Genomic DNA, 26249 nt, shown 5'->3' on the forward strand with positions numbered 1-26249 from the left:
GTAACACAGACGAGCTGTTGCCATGGTTGCCATGGGCCCGTGTTTTCGTCACGTGAGCAGAGAGTGAACAGAAACCTGGAGAGCTGTGGCCATGTCTGCCGTGTGGAATTACTATATGCGAACGGAGGAGAAAAGTAAAATAACTGAGTGCAACGTTTGTAAAATGAGTGTCTCAAGGGGTGGCAGCAAAACCGGACATTTTAACACAACGACTTAATAAGCATCTGCAGCTCGCAATGCCATTGAGTTATAATGTGACTTTTCTGTTTATACACTGGGATTATATTAGTTTATTTAAATATGTGCATCAAGTTGCAGTTTTTATTTCAAACATTTGAATGGTGCAGCCTGGGTCTGTTGTGTTTACAAGCACTGTTAAAAGCGATGTGAGCTTAAGTTTTAATAAAGCTCCCAGCAGTTACATATACTTGTTCTCACATGTTTTCCTTCTTTCTTTAGGGGACCAGACAGGTGTTGTACAATGAATGTGCTTGTTTTAGATGTCAGTATCAAGCAAATTACATCCATGTATTATTAACAACTTTTAGAATGACAAAAGGAATCATATCGGTATCGATCGGTATCGGCCGATCCTCAAGGCTTGCAGTATCGATATCGGTATCGGATGTGAAAAGTGGTGTCAAGCCATCCCTAGACATGACCTGAGTGTGTTGTATGGTCTGTTTTCAGTGTTATAATCATAGTAAGCTGTTATGTGAACAATTGGACAGACACTTTTATGTAGGTTCTGTGTGATATAATGTGTGTCTTTCTTTATAGGTTTGTGACAACAATCCTGGGCCATGCAAAGAAAGGTTTGCCTTCACCAAACACCTAATCAGTGCTACACTGCTTCAAGGAGACAGATTCCAGGAGTACGACAGCCAGTTCCCTGAAGCAGCGCTCAACACCACCATGGAGGCCTGTCCAATGCTGAACAAGGGCAAGCTGAAAACTGAACTGTCACTCATCTTTAGCAACACAGAGTTCAGGAGTTGCAATGGTGCTGTGGCTCTGTACCAGCTCTTCATGAGCAACAATCTTCAGGACACCTTCTCAGAGACTGTGTCTCTCCTGAAGAATCCTCATCACGACTCCAATGACAACAGCTGAATCTGAGAGGTGCTTCTCAACACTAAAAAGAATCAAGACCTTCTCAGGAACAACGATGTCGGCAGGATCGTCTAAATGCACTGGCCATGCCTCTCTATGGAAAAGAAACTTGTCAGGGAGACCCCAGATTTTAACCATAGAGTCATTGAGAAATTTGCATGTCTCAAAGACAGAAGAGCAAAACTTGCATACAAAAAATAAGACAGATGTAGAGGTGCTGGCTTTAATCTCTAAATGTGAGGATTTACTTTTTTGTCATTTAATAATGTAAATAGAAATGTTAGTTGACACAAGTGGCACTTTAGACTGAAAGCCTGTTGATTTTCATATGTTCTGAAATCTGAGGAATTACTGTTTTTCTTTATTTTCATTGTAAATATTTAATGTTAGTTGACAGAAGCACTTTGGGCTAAGATATGATAGATAAGATTAGGGTAAGGTTTTATTTGTCACATGCACAGTTATAAATAGAATAATGCCTAATGGTTTCACTATTTTGTTTTTCAGGCAAAGTGACAATTTTTATTGCTTTGATCTTAAATATGCAGATTTGCTGTTTTCTCATTGTCATGTAAGGTTGTTAATGTAAAGTTAGCTCACAGAGGCACTGTCTGCTTTAAGCCTTATAGTTAGGTTTTTTTTTTTTTTTAACAAAATGTCCAATGTTTGTTGGTTTCACAGGTATGGATTTGTTTTTGTTTATTTGAGTATGTAAATATAAATATGTTGTTCCAAAGATTTTGCTGGACAGAAGAAGCACTTGGCACTCTTTGAAGCTGGGAAAATGAATTGTTTCTTTTTTTTTACTTTTGAAGTAAAAAATAGATTTGTATATTTATACATTCTGAATTTGTTTAATTATAGAAAAGGAGATTTTAAGGGTTTGTGTGTACCAATTACACCTTGTCTGGAGCAAATCATATCAAACACTGGGGAGATAAATTCAAATTCACTAGCTGGGAACATTTACGTGCATTTAATTGTCTATTTGACTCAGTAGTAGTGCTTAGGTGTACCATCCTAGTGGTGCATAGTAATAGCACATCAAATGGCTGTGAACATAATTTACATCAATTCTTGTACTCCGGTGTTGCCGAATCTGCTATTTGGTTTGGTAAATTAAGTGAAGAGAAAAATTCACCAGCCACCACTGGTTGGGGCCGTGACATCTGAGTTATATGATTTCTGATGCTGATCTTTGTCTTCACACTGACTTTTATCTGGACAGAGTTGAGAAAATTATAAACAGATGTAAAGCTCTTGTAAAAGATCTTAATAGTTAATTCTCCTGAACTGGAAACATTCAGTTCTCTTGGTTTATCTGGCCAATCAGAAGATAACATGGTGATTCACGTTGATTATGAGAATTGAAAGGATAATGAGAAGCTGCAACAGAAGAAGTCATGTATATTTCTCTCTCTCTCTGTGTGTGTGTGTGTGTGTGTGTGTGTGTGTGTGTGTGTGTGTGCGTGTGTTCAGTGAACTGTATCACTTCAATTTCTGTTCAGTCTGACTGAGGGAGGTTTTTGTATGATGCTTTTTCACTGATGTGAACACATACTGACTGTTGATCACATGAAAACTCTGACAGTAATAAACTGCTGCATCTTCAGTCTGGACTCCACTGATGGTCAGAGTGAAGTCAGAGTTTGATCCACTGCCTGTAAACGATCTGGAATCCCTGATGCTCGAGTGCTAGCATACGTAATGAGCAGTTTGGGAACTCCTCCATCTTTCTGTTGGTACCAGGCTAAACAGTTAGAGCCATGAACATCCTGACTGGTCTTACAGCTGATGGTGACGGAGCCTCCCAGAGCAGAGCTCACTGCTCCAGACTGAGTCACTGTGACCTGTCCTCTGGACTCTGAGGATACAGAGACACAAAGAGAAAGCAGCGTCATGGTTCTGTGGGCTTGATTTGAGAGGGACGGATGTTTGATAGAGGAGAGGAGTTGTATTCTCTGGACTTTACCTGTGAAGCAGCAGCAGAGGAGAGTCCAGATGAGGACGCAGATCAGAGTCATGTTTCTGATGAGGAGGATTTGTGTGTCTTCTGTTGTGATGAAGGACAGCTGTCAGTCATCCAGTGTTCAAGTGTCAGGACTATAAAGTCTCCCAGAGCGCTGGAGCATGGTGCTGCTGATGCAAAGTGTCTCTCTATGGAAATGTCCTCATTGGAGTTCAGAGTTTTATGGTAACAAAACATGCAAACAGCACTAACAGAGACCATTTCCTCATTCAAATATAGTTCAAATGAAGACAATTATGAGGCTGGCTGCTGACAACTCTGGCTAGTGCCTCCTCCCCTCCCTTTTTTCCTTTTTAGGTGTCCTCACCTTGTGACTCCAGCAACAGGTGTTGCTCGTTTTCAATCAACTGCCGGATTAGGAGCAAGTGGGAACACAGCCAATCAGCCTCACTTCCTCTGCCATAAGAATGGACGTCACTCAACTCTAAGTGCTGGATCGTGAAACCTAATCTAACAGTTCTTGTGTTTACAGTCATAGTTCTTAAGTTTCCTGTGTGCTTATAGTAATTCTGGTCTCTCTTCTGCTACAGTCCTCGTCTCACCTGCACCTACTGTTCTCCGTCTGGGTTTATTCTGTTCATCTCCTGGATCATTCTGCGACCACCTGAAAGTCACCTACCGTCACCGTTGTTCCGTCCAATGTTCATCTCCACCGATCCACCACTGCAACCCCTCCCAGATTCTTACTCCAGCCGAAGCCCAGTCCGAGCATCCCTGAGTTTTTGAGTTTTCGTTGTAGCTTCATTTTTCCTAAGTGTGTCGATTGAGTTTACGTTTGTCACTCTTTAGAGTGTTAGTAGTATCAAGCCAGAGGCTTCGCTTTCAGTTGTTTTTTTTCCCTGCCTTGTTTTCTTGTGTTTTAGTATTAGTCCCAGTTCTTGCCTGGGTGTTACTCACCGTGAGTTCTGGCTTACTCTGTCATCAGCCATTAGTAGCATTAAAGCGCGAAGCTTCCTTATTCGTTTGTTTTTTCCGGTTAGCCTTCCGCCTGCAAGTTAAAGCCTTAAGACATTGTACCGTGGCAATAAAGCCTTTAAAACTTAAACCTCTGCGTGCCTGCCCATTCCCTGCACCGGAGCTCTCCTTCCGAATCCTGACAACTATTCACAATGCGTTCTGCAGATGTAGCTTGTCCAGAGAATCAAAGACTGTTTCTGAAAGATTTGTAGAAGCTAAATTGTCATCTTTTGATGCTGTACCACAAACTAGATTTAATATTTGTCATTCACAAGAATCTAAGTAACACACCAGAGGATGTATGATGCATAATAAAAGCAGCTGATCAAAGTGTCCAAATGACTAACAGCCATGCTCTCTGGAGGTCAGCTCAAAACTACCAGAACTGGATAAAGTAATCAGTACTGTTCTTTTGTGTGCAAATGTGTGCAAAACTCTCTCTTGGAGAGGAACATATTGATCCAACTGCTGTCTGATGCTGCAGGTTTTCATTACATTCAGAAGGATTAGTCTTAAACAGCTGGAAGAAAAAAGTTCAGATTATCTTGTGTGGAAAACTTGAATTAAATCCATTATTGATGAGAATAATCAATATTTAATCTATTAGCATCTGTTTCTGTTGCATTAAAGTATCTTTATGAAGGACATTCCATTCTGTAGCATTACAGATGTGAACTTGTAGAGCAAAGTGAGTCAGACAGGTGTGTTGTGATGATGACACAGACTGTATGTTGAGCTCGCTGTGATGTTGTTGAACAAACACTGGTACTGAAGTGTGGTTAAATCCTTCCTTAAATAATTTGATGAAGAACCACTGCTTGTGTGAGTCTGTCCTGTAATATGATTAATGTTATGGTTAAAAAACAAAAAGCAGTGTTCCATTTGAAGGCTGACTGTTGTCTCCTTTTTTTCTTTGTCAATTTAGCAGCAAAGCTAAAAACTCTGTAATAATCCCCTTGATTCACACCAAAAAACTTGATCCTTAACACGACTGTTTTGTTCTCAATGATTTCACTGTAGAAACTGTGAATCTTTGCAGCAGCTCAGATGTTTGTATGTAGAAAAGTGTTCAGGTTAATGAGGCTCCATAAGATCACAATGACATGTCTGAAATAACCAATGAAACCACCTGCTGTGTAACATGTAGAACGTCTCTCAGTCTCCATCCTTCTGCTGTGTGATGCTGTTCAATGAAGTCAGAGAAAAGAAGACCATTTTCTGCATTTGTTTGATCATGGTGACACAGAGTCTGAAGAGGTTTTCAACACTTGAGTTGGTCATGATGTGATAGTGAAGGAGACGGAGCTCATCTGCAGTTGGTTTTGATGCAGTTTACATTCTGGTTTTAAATATGTTGTAGTATAGTTATCTATAGGTGAAAAGTTATGTTTTTGAGTGTTTGAAACATTTACTAGTTTTTTCTGAGATTAGAGAGATGTTCAGACTTTGTTTGGGTTGTTATTGATCATGAAGGTTTCTGATGCTGATCTGTGTCTTCATATTTCTGTAGTTGTGGAGCTGTGATTCAACATAAAGCTGAGGTCAAAGGTCCTGATGAAGCTTGATCTCATAAACAGTCACAGATGAATCAGCAATAAATATGTTTTTGGATGATGAGAAACAGTCAATGACAAAATAATTCGACTGATATTTATATCAGTTCCTAACATTAACCTTGTCTTGATGCTTCATATTCATGATTCATGGTGAAAGAAACAGTGGAGACATGTAGAAACCACTTCATGAATGCATGTGTTTGTTCAGTGAACTGTATCAGTCAGCTCAGTTTCTGTTCAGTTTGACTGAGGGAGGTTTTGTATGACGCTTTTTCACTGTGTGAACACATACTGACTGTTGATGTAATGATAACTCTGACAGTAATAAACTGCTGCATCTTCAGTCTGGACTCCACTGATGGTCAGAGTAAAGTCAACTCCATTCCCTGTTCCACTTCCACTGAATCTGGAAGAGATTCCAGAAGCCCTGCTAGTTGTAAAATAGATCAGGAGTTTTGGAACTTCTCCAGTTTTCTGCTGGTACCAGGCCAGGTAGTATTGTGAACCAGAGTAAGCTACTTTAGTGCTGGCTTTACAGTCAATAGAGACAGTTTGACCGAGCTGCACTGATTTATCTGCTGACTGAGTCAAAACAACATTTTGTCCAACAGAGCCTGAGGAGAGAGAAGAAACAATGAAACTCAGCTACAGTCAAATGATTTCACATCACAGAAAAAACATTTTCCTCACCCTGAGTGATGCAGAGGAGAGTCCAGATGAGGACGCAGATCAGAGTCATTCTGGTTATCAATCCATCAATCAGATTATCAGGAACATCACTCAACATATTTTGCAAGATTTTGTACTCAGGTTTACTCTTCTAGATATATCTTGTTTCAAAATGTTTCCTTTTTTTCAAACATTTAGTGAGAGTTTTTCAGGGGATCAGTTAATTAGTTAAGTAATTGATTGGGAATATGTCTGGACTTACTGCTGATATTGTTTCTCTTTGAAATATTTTATGTGTGCAGACTTTTGTTTTTATAATTTATCATCTCAGTCTTGAGAAAACACTTCTGTGAAACTTAAAAATCATTACATTTCTGCTGCCAGGATGATAAACTCTCCCAGAACACTGGAGCTTTTTTATGACTTACAACAATTTTTGAAAGTTGATCAATGTATGAATCAGTTTATCACAGTATCAATTAGAAATGTGTATTTAATTTTACATGTATGATATATTCAACAGTTTATATGTATGAAATCTTCATGTTGTTGCTTTTTATTTTCTGTTTTGAAATTGAATTTTTCCCCCAAAAAATGTAAAATTGACATTTCCAAAATTAAACAATAAATTATGGATATTTGTAGCTCTGTGTTATTTTCAGTTTTCATACCAGCTGACAAAATGATACAAACAGTGAATGATTTTGGTGAGTTTGTTTGTTCCAAAGTCAGAGAGCCGTGTCTCTCTACAGTCAGAGGTTTTTGTACGGCGGCTCAATCAGTTTGTATCACTGTGGTGGACTTTTGGTGGAGGAACCAGACTGGAATTTGGAAGTAAGTTTATATTTTAACTCATTGCTAAAACTAAATACTACTCTTTAAAATATCTTTAAAAGTGTGAAATCTGAACAGTTGTAAAATATTTCTGAATTCAGAGAAACTTCATGTATTAAAGTTTGAATTCCTCCTCATAGATGCTAACTCTGATCAGGTTTGATGAAATTCAATGTTTACATGATTTAAAGGACTGAAGTTTTAAAATTACAAAACTTAACTTATGGACTGGACAAAATTTCATTGGACTCGTCAATTTTTTACAAGATAATATAAACACATTTATGTTCTTCAATCCTGGATGAAGTGATGATAAAGATTTGTATTTGAAAATGTGCAAAAATATCTAAACTTCCTCATTTCATCATAAATTCTTTCTACGTCTGGATGAAATGATTTGACCTGTTTAGTAAATGATGATTGAAATCCACAGAAAACATATGAATTTTTTAAAACTAACTTTCTGTATTTCTCTGTTTCTACTAAATACTTTAATGTTTAGTTGAGACTTTGAAGTGATTTTTCAGTAAAACTTGTGAATGTTTCCACATGTGCTTGTTTAGTTTCCAGAGTAGTTGGACATACTTGAGGTGAAACTGTGAGATGATTCTCTCTGAGCTGATTTACATGAGAGCTTTCTGAAAGGGAACTGAAACAATGTGTGAGTGAGTGAGTGCTGGAGCAGAAAAAGCATGTGACACAAACTCCTTGAAGGACTGAATCCAGCGTCTCACACTGAAGGTGTCCACGTGTGTGATGTTTGAGTGACAGCTGTGTGCTCCCTGTCCTCTAAGCTGATTGGTGTCTCCTAGGTGATGTCCGTCCCACCCTGACGGTGCTGCCCCCTCCAGTGAGGAGCTGCAGCAGGGGAAGGCCACGCTCATGTGCCTGGCCAACAAGGGCTTCCCCTCAGACTGGAGTCTGTCCTGGAAGGTGGACGGCAGCAGCAGCAGCAGCAGCAGCATGAGCTGGGAGGAGAGCAGGAGCCCCGGGGTGCTGGAGAAGGACGGCCACTACAGCTGGAGCAGCACCCTGAGGCTCCCTGCAGACCAGTGGAGGAAGGTGGTCTCTGTGAGCTGTGAGGCCACCCAGGGCTCCCACACTCCGCTCTCACAGACACTGAGGAGAGACCAGTGTTCCCAGTCCTGACCTCACTCACTGGGACTCTCATACTGCTTTGACTCTCTGTCTGCTCTCTGGAACTCTCTCTCTTTCTGTCTCTCATCAAAGTAAATAAAGATTCAGATAGTCCTATTTTCCTCCTCATCATGTCACAGCTCATGTTTTCACACAATAAAGATGTTTTTTCTTCAAATCAAAAATGTTTCTGAAGATTCTATTGATTGATCAGACGTCTTATTCCAGTTAAAATCTGCAAATATGAAAGAGATGCTACAATTTGATGAAGGGTTAAATTTTTTTGCAGCAACTTTGTTTGAACACGAGATTTTTTCACAGCAAAAGTTCAACATAATGTCTCATTTTGCATTGACAGAACAAAGAAACTATAAATACTGAAGGAAATAGTGACAAATAAAGCTAATGTTGAAATCACCATTAAATAAATCGGTAACCTGACAGTAAATTTAAAGTATTTAATAAATCAAAAGTCACATCATCATGTCACATAAATGGGCACAACACAAAAACAATCTTTACTCCTTTCATTTTATTTAAAACTCTTCAGATAGATAGATAGATAGGTAGATAGATATCATAACAGTTTACAAACAAGCTTCAAAAGTGCATCAGTTTTGTTATTTTCTTAAGAAATATGAGTGATTAAACTTGGATAACATTGTAAAATACACTCATTCTGTTTTGCTTTACAAAATTTTTCATGGCAAAGCTCCCCCTCCACTACAAGAATTTGTAAAGAAAAATTCCAGCAGATCAACCAGAGCAGGCTCTAGAGGTAATTGCTTTGTACCATTTAGGAAAAGTGCTCTTGGGCACTCAGTTTTCTCTTTTTGTGCATCACAAACCTGGAGTACTATAACAAGTGCCATTCGTGAACAACCACATCTTAACTCATTTACTAAACATCTCAAAGCATGGCTACTGGAAATCAGATCTGTGATCATAACACTGTGTAAATTTGTTTGCTGTTGATGGGGCTTGTTCCTGAGGACTCTGTGTAGTTTGTTTGAAATGTGTAGACGTGGGCTTCATGCAATATAGTCATGTGTAATAATGTTTGAGGATCATGAGCCATCGTGATAATGGGAAATGTGCAGTAGTGTTAGAAGAGACATGTATGGGGTAATTATGTGTAATTTAGACAGAGATATGTGCAACATTGATTCAGAGAAATGTGCAATATTATGTGCAATAATGACAATGAGAAATATGCAATACAATGATATGTAATAGTGACAAAGGGATATTTGTAGTGGACTCTTACATTATAGTGACAGAGGGATAAGTGTAGCATAGCAATGTGCAATAATGACAGAGGGATGTGTGCAACAACAACAAAGATATATTTGCTATATAATCATGTGTAAATGTTAATTAATTACTGTTTGGTCGCTGCCTTGATCTCCCAGTTTTTGTCTGTTTTGTGCACTACGTGTTATCGCTTGTTGTTTGTTTTTCTTTTTTGTATGTTTTTGTTGCTTATGGTTTTATGTTATTTGTAATTTCTTTATCTTTGATCTGCCAATGGGACTTGAGATAGAAAGTAGCTAAATAACTACAATCTCTCAGATTTATATGGAAATGTACATTAATATGAACTGTCTCATTTTAAAAAATAAACAAATAAACAAATAAATAAATAAAATAGAAACAATGTACAACAGAGCATGAAATTGTCGTTCAAATTGTGCTGGTCAAAGAAACAGCAATAAGTTGCTGGTATTTATAGAAATATGTAAAAATTGTTGATATTTGAAATAAGATACAAGTTGGTGGTATTTATAATAAATAGAATGTTATCAGATGGATTCGTTGTCAGTCCCACAAGAGCAAATTTGCAATGATAATACAGACTAGAGTAAAACAGAGTAGTATAAAGTACAAGGTGAAAAATGGAACTAAACTGTATATAGGAGGGGGTGGAACATGGGTCCACGTTTAATGACTATGAGGACAAAAGATCTCCTCAACCATTCATTCCTGCAGCACTGTGAGATGAGCCGTTCACTGTAGCTGCTCCTCTGTCCAGCCAGGATGCTGTGGAGAAGATGGCTGGTGTAGTAAAGGACGGACTGCACTGTGTTGTGTTTGTGTCTCTCAGCCACAGTCCTGAGTGAGTCCAAACTCCTGCTGAGCACAGAACCAGCGTTCTTCACCAGCCTGTCCACTCACCTGGTGTTCCTCTCAGTCATGCTGCTGCCCAAACAGACCACAGCATAGAAAAGAACAGAATAATGCAGCACATCAGATTCACTTTGGTTAACAAATCCATGAGTGATGGTGAAAATCTTCTCTTCATCACCAAAGCTACTGCTCTATTTAACAGAGTGAAAGTTAAATGAGTTGCTTTGTGTTTCTATAAAGCAGAAACAGCTACATGATCATGTGCTGCAGCAGGAAACAGGAGATCGTCCAAACTACTGACTGTCAGTGCATGAAATCTATGAAGCTTTAATATATGAGGAGCTGATGGGTTGACATCATGTGGTGGGTTCATGTGGTGGATTCTTGATTTTATTTCAGTGACTCAGTCTATAAAAATATGATGAGAAGAATTGTATTCATGCTGCTGTTGAAAACATCCATCTAATCCTAAGAAGAGTATGAACAGTTTGTCTGTCCAAAGAAACCGAATGAAAATTATGTCACAAAAAATGTTAATTACTTGTCCTGGAAAAAAAATACAACTATTGTGTCGTGTGTGTGAGTGTGTGTGTGAGCGTGTGTGTGTATGTGTGCCCCGGTTCTGGCTATACTTGTGGGGACCAAATGTCCCCACAACTGTAGGAAAACCAAAAACATGTCATTTGTGGGGACCTCATTTTGGTCCCCACAAGTTAAAACAGTGTTTTCTTGGCCATGTTGTGGTTACTGAAAAACGTAAAAGTGCAAAAACGTTTCTTTAGGGTTAGCCATTGTTTTGGTCTGGGTCAAGGTTAGGGTTAGGGTTAGATATGTAAGGGAGTCAATGGTAAGTCCCCACAATGATAGAAAAACATTGTATGTGTGTGTGTGTGTGTGTGCATGTGTGTTCAGTGAACTGTATCAGTCACTTCAGTTTCTGTTCAGTCTGACTGAGGGAGGTTTTTGTACGACGCTGTTTCACTGTGTGAACACATTCTGACTGTTGATGTAATGAAAACTCTGACAGTAATAAACTGCTGCATCTTCAGTCTGGACTCCACTGATGGTCAGAGTGAAGTCAGAGTTTGATCCACTGCCTGTAAAACGATCTGGAATCCCTGAATCTCTGCTGCTAGCATAATAAATGAGCCGTTTCGGAATTCCTCCATCTTTCTGTTGGTACCAGGCTAAACGGTTAGAGCTATAAACATTCTGACTGGTCTTACAGCTGATGGTGACGGAGCCTCCCAGAGCAGAGCTCACTGCTCCAGACTGAGTCACTGTGACCTGTCCTCTGGACTCTGAGGATACAGAGACACAAAGAGAAAGCAGCGTCATGGTTCTGTGGGCTTGATTTGAGAGGGACGGATGTTGATAGAGGAGAGGAGTTGTATTCTCTGGACTTTACCTGTGAAGCAGCAGCAGAGGAGAGTCCAGATGAGGACGCAGATCAGAGTCATGTTTCTGATGAGGAGGATTTGTGTGTCTTCTGTTGTGATGAAGGACAGCTGTCAGTCATCCAGTGTTCAAGTGTCAGGACTATAAAGTCTCCCAGAGCACTGGAGCATGGTGCTGCTGATGCAAAGTGTCTCTCTATGGAAATGTCTGACTCACTCCAACAGGGACTTGGATCAATCTGATCATGCTGGTTATCAATCCATCAATCACTTGTCAGTTAATTGATTAGGAACATTACACAACATATTTTGCAAGATCTTGTATTCAGGTTTACTCTTCTAGATATATCTTGTTTGAAAATGTTTCCTTTTTTTCCAAACATTTAGTGAGAGTTTATCAGGGGATCAGTTAAGTAATTTATTGGAAATATGTCTGGACTTACTGCTGATATTGTTTCTCTTTAAAATACTTTATGTGTGCAGACCTTTCTTTTTATAATTTATCATCTCAGTCTTGAGAAAACACTCCTGTGAAACTTAAAAATCATTACATTTCTGCTGTCAGGACGATAAACTCTCCCAGAACACTGGAGCTTTTTTCTGACTTACAACAATTTTTGAAAGTTGATCAATGGATGAATCAGTTTATCACAGCATCATTTAGAAATGTGTATTTAATTTTACATGTATGATATATTCAACAGTTCATATGTATGAAATCTTCTTGTTGTTGCTTTTTATTTTCTGTTTTGAAATTGAATTTTTCTCCAAAAAAATGTAAAATTGACATTTCCAAAATTAAACAATAAATTATGGATATTTGTAGCTCTGTGTTATTTTCAGTTTTCATACCAGCTGACAAAATGATACAAACAGTGAATGATTTTGGTGAGTTTGTTTGTTCCAAAGTCAGAGAGCCGTGTCTCTCTACAGTCAGAGGTTTTTGTACGGCGGCTCAATCAGTTTGTATCACTGTGGTGGACTTTTGGTGGAGGAACCAGACTGGATGTTGGAAGTAAGTTTATATTTTTACTCATTGCTAAAAACTAAATACTACTCTTTAAAATATCTTTAAAAGTGTGAAATCTGAACAGTTGTAAAATATTTTTGAATTCAGAGAAACTTCATGTATTAAAGTTTGAATTCCTCCTCATAGATGCTAACTCTGATCAGGTTTGATGAAATTCAATGTTTACATGATTTAAAGGACTGAAGTTGGAAAATTACAAAACTTAACTTATGGACTGGACAAAATTTCATTGGACTCGTCAATTTTTTACAAGACAATATAAATACATTTATGTTCTTCAATCCTGGATGAAGTGATGATAAAGATTTGTATTTGAAAATGTGCAAAAATATCTAAACTTCCTCATTTCATCATAAATTCTTTCTACGTCTGGATGAAATGATTTGACCTGTTTAGTAAATGATGATTGAAATCCATAGAAAACCTATGAATTTTTTTCAACTAACTTTCTGTATTTTTCTGTTTCTACTAAATACTTTCATATTTAGTTGAGACTTTGAAGTGATTTTTCAGTAAAACTTGTGAATGTTTCCACATGTGCTTGTTTAGTTTCCAGAGTAGTTGGACATATTTGAGGTGAAACTGTGAGATGATTCTCTCTGAGCTGATTTACATGAGAGCTTTCTGAAAGGGAACTGAAACAATGTGTGAGTGAGTGAGTGCTGGAGCAGAAAAAGCATGTGACACAAACTCCTTGAAGGACTGAATCCAGCGTCTCACACTGAAGGTGTCCACGTGTGTGATGTTTGAGTGACAGCTGTGTGCTCCCTGTCCTCTAAGCTGATTGGTGTCTCCTAGGTGATGTCCGTCCCACCCTGACGGTGCTGCCCCCCTCCAGTGAGGAGCTGCAGCAGGGGAAGGCCACGCTCATGTGCCTGGCCAACAAGGGCTTCCCCTCAGACTGGAGTCTGTCCTGGAAGGTGGACGGCAGCAGCAGCAGCAGCAGCAGCAGCATGAGCTGGGAGGAGAGCAGGAGCCCCGGGGTGCTGGAGAAGGACGGCCACTACAGCTGGAGCAGCACCCTGAGGCTCCCTGCAGACCAGTGGAGGAAGGTGGTCTCTGTGAGCTGTGAGGCCACCCAGGGCTCCCACACTCCGCTCTCACAGACACTGAGGAGAGACCAGTGTTCCCAGTCCTGACCTCACTCACTGGGACTCTCATACTGCTTTGACTCTCTGTCTGCTCTCTGGAACTCTCTCTCTTTCTGTCTCACATCAAAGTAAATAAAGATTCAAATAGTCCTATTTTCCTCCTCATCATGTCACAGCTCATGTTTTCACAAAATAAAGATGTTTGTCTTCAAATCAAAAATGTTTCTGAGGATTTTATTATTTAATCAGACGTTTTATTTCAGTTAAAATGTGCAAATATGAAAGAGATGCTACAATGTGATGAAAGAGAGTCTTTATAGATCAGGGTCCATTTTATGAAAATGTCAACGATCGTTTAGGTGTTCAAATACAAAATGATGTCTTCAATTTGTTCTGATAGAGTAAAGCAGCTGGTAGTAATGTGGGAGAGAAGGATGAGTTAAGTTCATGTTGAAGTGATCATGAAGCTGCCAAAAGAAAACAACAAATAAAATACTATATAATCATTTCCCATAAATGGCAACAAAAGGAAGAAAATTCTCAATTGCTGTAATCAAATAGTTAAAAATTGAAGTCCTACAATTCTGTTAAATATTCAAAACCTAATAATTAAATTAAGAGAATTGATTTGTTTATTGGAAAAGCTTTTAGTTTTACAAGTAGTGCATCTGTTTAGATAAGATAAGTTAAGATGGAGTAACATCAGCACAAAATACCAAGAAACAAAAACATCCAACAACAGAATTTCAACAAAACAGAAACAACTGTTTCATTTGACACTGAGAAAATGATTGTGAAAAATAAAATAGTGATGAGTCATGAATGTTCTGTTTATTTTGTTCTTCTTCTGTGTCTTCAGCCTCGTTCTCTCTTCACCAGGTCTCTCTATTTCTCTGGATCTTTCCAGTCGCTGCTGTTCACCATCTGACCAACAGACGTCCTCACACTTTCCCTCCAGTCTCCTTCACCCTCCTGATCACCTGCTCCTCATCCTCCAACCAGCTTCATTGTCAGGTTACTTCACTCCACCTGCCTCCCTGACTGTTTCAATTAAATCCTGTTCAGTCTATCAAACTCTCATTCATGAAAACTGGGTGATTTCTTCTGCTGAGGAAGATCTGTGAAAGCTCCACAACTGCTGTTTCCAACATCAGGAATGAACTTTCTGACTTATTGATTTTTATTATTTGACCATTTTTGTTTACACTGAATATTGAAGATTTCTTTTCATCATTTAGATTTTTACGTTTTAAATTATATTTTGTCGTACTGAGGGATGCACAGATGCTTTTGGGCCATGACATCTTTGATTGTCTGGTTTCTGATGCTGGTCTGTGTCTTCACACTCAAATCATAACAGTTTATTCTCATTTACTGTCCCACAGTCACTTCTCTTGGTTTTCTGGACAGTCAGAAAAGAACAAATGATTATGTTTGTATTTAGAATGATGAGGAGCTGCAACAGAACAAGTCATATTTAATCTGCTTGGTAACATTGTCTGACTGTGTGTGTTCAGTGAACTGTATCAGTCACTTTAGTTTCTGTTCAGTCTGACTGAGGGAGGTTTTTGTACGACGCTTTTTCACTGTGTGAACACAGCTTGACTGTTGATGTAATGATAACTCTGACAGTAATAAACTGCTGCATCTTCAGTCTGGACTCCACTGATGGTCAGAGTGAAGTCAGAGTTTGATCCACTGCCTGTAAAACGATCTGGAATCCCTGACAATCGCTGATTAACATACTTAATGAGCAGTTTGGGAACTCCTCCATCTTTCTGTTGGTACCAGAATATATAGTTAGAGCTATAAACATCCTGACTGGTCTTACAGCTGATGGTGACGGAGCCTCCCAGAGCAGAGCTCACTGCTCCAGACTGAGTCACTGTGACCTGTCCTCTGGACTCTGAGGATACAGAGACACAAAGAGAAAGCAGCGTCATGGTTCTGTGGGCTTGATTTGAGAGGGACGGATGTTGATAGAGGAGAGGAGTTGTATTCTCTGGACTTTACCTGTGAAGCAGCAGCAGAGGAGAGTCCAGATGAGGACACAGATCAGAGTCATGTTTCTGATGAGGAGGATTTGTGTGTCTTCTGTTGTGATGAAGGACAGCTGTCAGTCATCCAGTGTTCAAGTGTCAGGACTATAAAGTCTCCCAGAGCACTGGAGCATGGTGCTGCTGATGCAAAGTGTCTCTCTATGGAAATGTCTGACTCACTCCAACAGGGACTTGAATCAATCTGATCATGCTGGTTATCAATCCATCAGTCCCTTTATCAGTTTATTAATCAAAAGAAATTACACAACATATTTTCCAAGATTTTGTATTTAGGGTTACTCTTCTGGGTAAATCTTGTTTCAAAACAATATCATTTTTGTTTTATTTTGTGGGTGATGCAGATGTGTGTGTGGGTTAGAATCTCTGGTCACCTCTAGATAGGGGTAGACACAGCTGTGGACATTCATTCTCCCATAGACACACATGTACACATACTCTTTCTCTGTTTCTCTCTCCCACTCGCATCTGCATACTAATACCAAGAAAGAATACATGAAAATCAACATGAAGTTTTGGCCCCGGCAAGTGATTCATCTTTTGACTTGGACTGGGAGCAGTTTTGAGAAAATTATGAATGTAGACTCTGATCTCTACACACTTCAAATAAAATAATCTTCAGTGTCTTGAGCAGGAACTTCAGAGGCTCTGACCTATTATATTTTTGATTTTTCAGCCTGGTGATGGTTTGTTTCTCTGATAGTGACCGTTCTTTGTACTTTATGTTGAGAGCTGACCACCAAATTCCAAACGTAAATATCACTCTTGAAATGAACTCTTGACCTTTTATCTGCTCCTTGTTAATGAAATGTTGAGGGAATAACACACCTGAGCATGAAACAACTGAACAGCCAATTGTTTAGTTACTTTTAGTCCCTTAAAAAGGTGGAGGGCACAAATAAAATGTGTTGTTTCATTTCAAATCCATGGTGGTGGTGTGCAGAGCCATGCTGAAAACTGTGTCCAAATATTTATGGACCTGACTGTATGTGAAACATTTACTGACATTTTTTGCTCTTCATATGTTTTTACGAGGATAACTGTGTCCTGTACATGGAGGCATTGAGTCAAAAAATGCTAGAGAGAGTCCTGGGAAATCCTACAACTGTGTCTCATCAGATTTTTTTCTTCATCCTCACTTTAACGTGCAGTTTCAGAACCCTGAAGGTTCACTGAATCTTGGCCAGCAGACAGTCGTCCACTGCTGCACCATTGGACCTTTAATGTGTCTCAGTGCCCTTTTGTCAAGAAAGATGTGGTTATTTTATAATTACAAATGCAATGTAATTATTCTAATGTTGTTTATTTGTTTAAATTCTGAAAATATTTTTAAATCACCAAACTAGTGTATGTTTTTTACTGTGTCTCTTTACTCCACTGAGTATTGTATTTGCCATTTTGAATGAATAATTAAAATGATTTCACTGCAGTTGTTTATGATGATGTTAAAGCATTGTTTGTTCAGGTTCCATCTTTGAAAAGCACAAATCTAAATTACTGTGACATTTATTAGAAGCTACTGAATAAGACTGTCATGTACTTTTCATAATAACCCAAATAAACCCTCAGTGTGAAGCTTTATCATGGTTTCAAGGGGCAACAAAAAGTCAGTTAGTCATGAATTGGTGGATAATGTTCAAAATGGAGATGGCAAGCATTTGGTGGTTCATTTTCACAATTAGACCTGTCCAGGGTGTCCCCTGCCTTAGGTTAGCTGAGATTGGCTCCAGTACCCCCTGCGACCCGAGTGAGGATAAAGCGGTGTATAGAGGATGGATGGATCCTCATAGCAGACATGATGTCTTCCTCATACAAGATCCTTCCTGGGTGGTTCTTATCATGTGTACATGTGTACTGGAAACTGAAGTGCATATTGTTACAGTTCACTGATTCAGTAAGCAGGTGTGTGTGTGTGTGTGTGTGTGTGTGTGTGTGTGTGTGTGTGTGTGTGTGTGTGTGTGTGTGTGTGTGTGTGTGTGTGTGTGTGTGTGTGTGTGTGTGTGTGTGTGTGTGTTCAGTGAACTGTATCAGTCACTTCAGTTTCTGTTCAGTCTGACTGAGAGAGGTTTTTGTACGACGCTTTTTCACTGTGTGAACACACGCTGACTGTTAATCACATGAAAACTCTGACAGTAATAAACTGCTGCATCTTCAGTCCGGACTCCACTGATGGTCAGAGTGAAGTCAGACGCTGATCCACTGCCTGTAAAACGACCTGGAATCCCTGAATCTCTGCTGCTAGCATAATAAATGAGCCGTTTCGGAATTCCTCCATTTTTCTGTTGGTACCAGGCTAAACGGTTAGAGCTATAAACATTCTGACTGGTCTTACAGCTGATGGTGACGGAGCCTCCCAGAGCAGAGATCACTGCTCCAGACTGAGTCACTGTGACCTGTCCTCTGGACTCTGAGGATACAGAGACACAAAGAGAAAGCAGCGTCATTGTTCTGTGGGCTTGATTTGAGAGGGACGGATGTTGATAGAGGAGAGGAGTTGTATTCTCTGGACTTTACCTGTGAAGCAGCAGCAGAGGAGAGTCCAGATGAGGACGCAGATCAGAGTCATGTTTCTGATGAGGAGGATTTGTGTGTCTTCTGTTGTGATGAAGGACAGCTGTCAGTCATCCAGTGTTCAAGTGTCAGGACTATAAAGTCTCCCAGAGCACTGGAGCATGGTGCTGCTGATGCAAAGTGTCTCTCTATGGAAATGTCCTCATTGGAGTTCAGAGTTTTATGGTAACAAAACATGCAAACAGCACTAACAGAGACCATTTCCTCATTCAAGTATAGTTCAAATGAAGACTATTCACAATGTGTTCTGCAGATGTAGCTTGTCCAGAGAATCAAAAACTGTTTCTGAAAGATTTGTTGTAGCTAAGTTGTCTTCTTTTAATGTTGTACCACAAACTCAATTTGATACAGTTTTTTATGATTGCATAAACACTAAAAACAAAAGAATCACATAATTATCAATACCTTACACTCAAGGAGCAAAACACGGGACCACATTTTCACCACTATAAACACAAAATCAGCCTCACACTTTTTGCAGAACAATACACACAGTCATTTGCAAAACATTAAACACACTTGTATACATTAGACACAGACGTATTAGTGCAGCGGTTAAGAGAATAATTGTTCAAATTATGATAAAAGTACCAAACTTGGACCAAGTACAGCCTGAACCCTTGTCTTCCACATCTGGGAGAGCTTCACCAGAAATTTGCATTATTTCAGGGGTAGATTAAGTATTAAATATTGGGTATCGGTTAATATGTTAAATATTTTAAAAATCATTTAACACTATGTATATAGCCAAATTGGTGGCCTATTTTCCCTTCAAGTGGAAGACAGCTATTGATTAGAGGGATTTTAAGCATGTTGAGCTAAAAAAAAAAGTGGTTCTGCAGCATAAATACTTCAAAATGTACACAATTTAAACTTTGAATATACAGAATACTTAACAGTTAAGAATTCTACCATATCAGTAACATTTGGCCTACATTATACATGGCTGTTCATCCAATTGTTGCACAATTTATAGCTGTGTAACTTAAAAGTAACAATCCTATGTCTTTTTCATGTATTTCACTCTTGACAGTATTGTCCTTGTTTCAGTTTATTGTTATACTTCTTGATCTCAAATACGATGTTATTCTTAATACATGAGGAAACCTAAGGCAGCTAAAACATTTGAGGAATATGCCTCACTTGAATTCATACCCTACATTGAATCTCTACTTGTCAGTGTGGAGAGATTGGATGTTGTGTGGGACCAATATTTTCCATTCAGCATAAAGGGACAAGCACGAGAGGGACAAGGCCAGCGAGTTAGAAGAAGAGTTTCAGATAAGACAGCATACCAAGAAACTGGGCAGACTTCCTCAGAAACACTGAGAATAAGCAGGAACTCTTCAGATACCTGTCAGAGAAGATTTCAAAAATGGTGGTAGAAGGCAAGCAGTTGTACACTACTTGTCATGACAAAGTGCTGACTGCCCACCGGTGTGACAAAGAGAACATCACAGCCCTTGAACCTTGTAATCAGGAAGAGGTTGATACGCACATGCTGCTGCAGCATGCAGCACATGCTGCAAGTGAAGGCCACAAGAAAATGCTGATAAGGACAGATGACACAGATGTAGTTGTCCTTGCAATATCAAAAATGCAAAGGCTTTCAGTGCTTGAATTATGGATAGCATTTGGTGTTGGGAAACACTGTCGTTACATCCCAGCACACTCTATTGCATCTGCAATGGGGTCTGTGAAATCCTCTGGTTCACCTTTCTTTCACAGTCTGACTGGATGTGACACCACATCAGCATTTGCAGGCAGAGGAAAGAAAACAGCATGGGATATTTGGACAGTATTTCCTGAGATATCATCTGTTTTCACCAGGCTATCAACGTATCCAGCAGACATCAGTGGAGATACAGTTGCCCAGCTTGAACGATTTGTTGTGCTGCTCTATGCAAAGACATCTGAGGCATCCAGTGTCAATGAAGCCCATCAGTGTCTCTTTGCTCAAGGATCTCGAGACTTGGAGAATATTCCTCCCACCCAGGAAGCACTAAAACAGCACATCAAGAGAGCAGTGTATCAAGCTGCTTATGTTTGGGGTCAGACGTTAGTAGCTCAGCAAGAACTCCCATCACCTGCTGACTGGGGTTGGGAGAAGACCAAATAAGGATGGATCCCAAAGTGGACAGATCTGCCAGAAGCTAGTAAAGCATGTATGAACTTATCCATTGTTAATGTAAAAAAGCCTGCAGGGGACTATGCAAATGTCTGCGAGCTAATCTCAAGGGCACTGCTCTCTGTGCTTGCTCTGGCAGCTGCAGCAGACAGGAACTCTAAACATGCTTTATGAATCTGACTCAAACCAACTATACACAGTGTCAGGTATCAAACTTTAAAAAATGCATGTTATTCAGTCATAAACAGATGTATTCAGTTGTCAGTAGTTTTTTTTTTCCAAATATAGACATTGAAAGAATGTGATACAAGGCATTAGAGCTCTTAAACTGTGTTTATACTGTTTTGCCAATTCTTTGTATGTCATTATTGTTCTTGCCATCTTAAACTGTAAGTGTTTAACTGTTTTGCGAATAATACTGTATTGTTCATGTTATTATGGCTCTTACCATTGCACTGAAAGAAATACATGCTTTAACATTTAGATTCAAAGTAATGATTGTAAAATGTGAGACAATACCTGCATTATGCAAGCTAGTGTTCTGCTAATTTATCATTACTGTAACTACTGTCAAAGATGATTCATTGATTACAAACTTGGCATGTACTTTTTCTAGAAACATAATAGTGGTAGTATCCACTTTATGAGAATAAATATTGTCCTTTGCATTCATAATGATGATGCTTATATATGTTCCCACATGCTTCACTAGTGTATAAGATGTCCTTTGTTAATTCCTTGAATAAAACTTTTGAATGGTAATTAAATAATTGGTGTGCTTAGTTACTTTTTTTCTGAAAGTTTAAAATATTTTTTATTGGTCATTTCTACACTGTCAACACTTTTTAAGTATTTACAAAGTACATTTCGCCCTGTTTTTGTTGTTGTCAAAGAGATAGTTACAAAATAAATACACACAATGCATATTTCTTGCTGAAAACCGAGTATCCTAAATAAAACATTGAATCCACCCCCTTAATCTTTTAATTTTTGCTGAAGCTCTCCTTTTTCTGCTTACCAATGGTCTTGACTATGCATCTGCAAAATTTGGTACTTTTATCACAATTTGAACAATTCTTCCAAATATTCTCCTTAACCGCTGCACTATATATCATGATGTCACTTCCTTGCAATTCCACAGCACTGATGGACAAATCACCACACCCATGAGCCATTTGGTTAAACACCCACATCAGGTGTGCAAACACACGATTGCTTTATTGTAGACACACCAATCAGGTTTGAGCACGATAAAAATGCAACAGGTGAGTTCACCTGCTTTCCACCAAAATGGAAGCAGCCAGAGGAAGACGAGTGAGGATGAGAGGGGGAATCCGTGGAGGACGAGCAGGAGGTAGAGGCAGAGGTCGAGGAAGAGGAAGAGGAAGACCTGAAGCAGGAGGAGAACACCCTCAAAGAAGAAGAGGACCAAATTTGTCTAATGAGATTCGAGCAACACCAGTTGATCACGTCATGAATCATGGATTGATGCTGAGGGAAGCTGGACTAAGAGTTCAGCCAAATCTTAGCAGATTTACAGTGGCATCTGTCATAAGGACATTTCGACAAGAAAACAGGTAAAAAAAAGTTGTCAACAGTTACAGTAATCAGCTTCTTGCTGTATTGTATGCACCATATCGGCACTTTTGATACCTCTTCCTGTGTCATTTTACAATAGCTTACATGTATTTTTTTCTACATAGGATTGAGGGCCGAGAACGACAAGGAGGAAGGGGACCTATATTCACACCAGAGCAAGAGACAGAAATCATAAACATGGTTTTGGCCAATAATGCCATTAGGCTCAGAGAACTTCAAGCCAAAATTATTAGTGACAACACCATTTTCAATAATGTCCATCAGGTCTCTCTGACAACAATAGCACGCATCCTGAAAAAACATCAAGTTCACATGAAACAACTGTATCGAGTACCTTTTGAGAGGAATTCAGAGAGGATCAAACAGCTGGGGCATGAGTATGTGGAGGTATGTATTGTTCACTTTAACATTGTGATGTTACATACTGCACACGTAATAATTATTACATGTAAATTTACTGCATACTAGACCTATGCTGAACTACACAATCTTGTCTTTCACTGTATTTCAGAGAGTTTTACAGATGGATGCTGAGGAAATCCCACATGAATTTATTTACATCGATGAGGCAGGGTTCAACCTCAGTAAAGTCAGAAGGAGAGGCAGAAACATCATTGGCCACAGGGCTATAATTAATGTCCCAGGGCAACGTGGGGTAACATCACCCTTTGTGCAGCCATTTCCCTGAATGGGGTCCTCCACCCTCATGCCAATATGGGCCCTTACAACACAGATCAAATGATCAGATTTTTGGACAGATTGCACAACCTCCTCCCGGTAAATAACCAAATGCACCAGATCCACTACATTGTCATCTGGGACAATGTGTCATTCCACCACTCTGCTCTGGTCCAGAACTGGTTTCAGCACCATCCACTGTTTACAGTCCTGTACCTTCCACCATATTCTCCATTTCTAAACCCCATCGAAGAATTTTTCTCGGCATGGCGGTGGAAAGTTTATGATCTCTGGCCCCAGACTCAGATGCCCCTCATTCAGGCCATGGAAGAGGCTTGTGACCAAATTGATGCTGCAGCTGTACAAGGATGGATCCGTCATTCAAGACGGTTCTTCCACGTTGTCTTGCCAACGAAGATATTGCCTGTGATGTAGATAAAAATTATCTGGCCAGATCCAGCTAGGCGAAGAGATGTTTAGTATTTAATTTATTTTATTCAGATTTCTTTTTGTGTTCTTCATTTTCTTTACATATTTTTAACCTGTACTGGTAGTACAGTATTTTTATTTGTCTATTTTGTGGGTTTACAGTGTTGGGATATGTTTTCTTGTGATTGTCTGTTGACTGAATGTGGTTATATGAAGAAAATTAAATAATATTTTCAAAAGTCTGCAGCATTGATCTTGTGATGTGACACGGGGAATTTGGGCTGCAGCCACATTGAAATCTATTGAAAATCATATCAAAATATTGACAATAAAAATAAACAAAAATAATTTCTAATTCCAAACACAGCTGAGTGTAGTTGTCAGCTGAAAAACGGTCCAGGTGATCTGTGTTTGGCCTCATCAGAAACCATATAGAAGGAGACACTCAAAAAGGTTCTACCCACAGTGCATCACGAGAGAAGACATCAGGGGCCTATTTCACGAAGCAGGTTTTACAAACTCTGAGTTTCTTCCACAACTCTGAGTTGATCTACTCTGAGATAGAAAACTCTGAGTTGTCGGTTTCACAACGGCTGATTTGAGTTGGGTTAATCAACTCGGAGTAGTTTGACCTGGAGTTACGCGCTTGCACCGCAAGTCTGAAAAGACAGCATCAATGGAACCCCAATTCGACGAGTCACCATGGAAACGGGGAAGCGAAAGGCTGCGTTTTTGAACTGGAAGTTTTTAACGCGCTCATATGGCGAATTTGAACACGTTTTTAGAAAGAAGTGCAACACCGCTGCAGCTGCAAAAGAGAGAGAGACGGCGTGGAGAACAGCCCGGATCAATGCGTAAGTTTAAATGTAGTCCTTTGTAATCGTAATAATATTACAGGGAATAACTGTCTGAATGGCAGCCTAGTAAGTTATTTCATTTAGGGGAAATCCCGACGGGGCAGCAGCTTAAGATGAAATATAAAAACATTGTTCAAACAGGTCAGACCTCAGCATTATCTCATGGAGGTACTTCATGTTGATCATGTTTTACATTGTAAAGTAGCCTAAATATTAAGTGACTGTTTGACTGTGCAGTTGTTTTATCCACACATAGCCTAAATGTCTGCATCCATATCATGTTCTGTTAAATAATTAAGCCTATTTAAACTAACATAGACTACTGCTCAGCCAACAGAAAGAAAGCAGATGCCTGTAAAACGGTGGTATAAAATGTCATGGATGCACATATATATATATATATATATATATATATATATATTAAGGCATGCCGTACCGTTTAGGAAATTATATATATAATGAAACTTGATATATATATAATGAAAGTCGATATATATATATATATAATGAAACTTGATATATATATATAATGAAACTTGAGATATATATATATATATATCGACTTTCATTATATATATATCGACTTTCATTATATATATATACTTTCATTATATATATATATATATATATCGACTTTCATTATATATATATATCGACTTTCATTATATATATATATATATCGACTTTCATTATATATATATATATATCAACTTTCATTATATATATATATCAACTTTCATTATATATATAGATATCGACTTTCATTATATATATATATATATATATATCAACTTTCATTACATATATATATATATATATCAACTTTCATTATATATATATATATCAACTTTCATTATATATATATCAAATCTTTTTTTCCTACCGAGCCCCGGAAGGGACATGTCCGTATGGCGAAGCGACAATGAAGGACACTCACCCGGACAAGAATTTTATTGAGTTTTATTTTGAAATCGGCCTGAAATACACAGACATTCAAGCAGTGCGGTGCGCTAAGAGTCTGCCATGCAGACCAGCGATCCTGATAATGGTAAGTTTTATTTCTCCAACATCCTGCTGTTATCCTACTATGAATACGCTAGCTACAACAGTCCCACATCAGTATTATGAACGTTCCGCCAGCTAACGCGGTCCGGACACCGGATCAGTGATTAGAGGTTGGCTTTGAACTATTGTTTGCCAGCCAGTTAGCCGCTGGTAAGCTAACAAGCTATGAAACAACTCCTTATAAAACCGGAGGAAAGCAGCAGCAATATTTCAGTCCAAGACCTGTATTCAGAACCTCCCACGCTGTTACACGATGACCCATTAATCATATTACTGAACTATATGGTTATCATTGAAATTTCCCTTGAAGAACCAGTGAACTCTTTGCGAACACATTTTAATTTATGTGTTGATTATGTTTCGTATCAGTAATAAAAGTCTAAAAAACTGATTCAAATGATCAAGTTAACACAATGAAGTAAAGAGTACTGGTAATCTGCAGCTATTTTCATAATTTCAAGGTAAAATTCTGATGTGTGATTTTCTAGCTTTGCAGATGTGGAAATCCAATGCACTGATTTCTTATACATAGATGCTTTTGGTGTTTTTTGTTGTAAAATAAAACAAGGCATTTATCACTGTTGGAAATTATTACAGGTATTATTTGTAACACTTTCTAACATTGTATGGACAAAGCAATAAATCAGTTAATGGATAAAATCATTTGTATTACAGATGCTATCAACAGCGTGTCTTGTTCATTTTATTTAGTTGTCGGCCTTGGATGATGAGGTCCAGTTACCAGGAGCACTAGTCTGCAGCTTACTGGTTCCGTCCTGCAGCTCCTCCACGCTGTCCTCCTCTCTACAGACCAAATCAAGTAAGATCTGTTTAGACTATGCAGACATCAACATGATCAGTATGTTATCTTTTGACCCATCCTAAAATCACAAAATAGAACATTTACTTTAAGTTAACTGTGTTT

The 26249-nt window shown here is 38.8% G+C and overlaps 1 protein-coding gene and 1 gene segment (V, D, J or C); one reads left to right on the plus strand and one right to left on the minus strand.

Moving 5' to 3' along the window:
* The window catches only part of LOC127533707 (NLR family CARD domain-containing protein 3-like), a 258303-nt gene that overhangs the window by 65211 nt on the left and 166843 nt on the right, over positions 1–26249 (minus strand). The window lies entirely within an intron of this gene.
* Positions 7009–14088, plus strand: LOC127533567 (Ig kappa-b4 chain C region-like). The segment is given in 2 exon segments: positions 7009–7158; positions 13648–14088. Coding segments are annotated over 2 exon segments (477 nt in total).

This window comes from Acanthochromis polyacanthus, chromosome 4, assembly GCF_021347895.1.
Source record: "Acanthochromis polyacanthus isolate Apoly-LR-REF ecotype Palm Island chromosome 4, KAUST_Apoly_ChrSc, whole genome shotgun sequence".
Lineage (NCBI taxonomy): Eukaryota > Metazoa > Chordata > Actinopteri > Pomacentridae > Acanthochromis > Acanthochromis polyacanthus.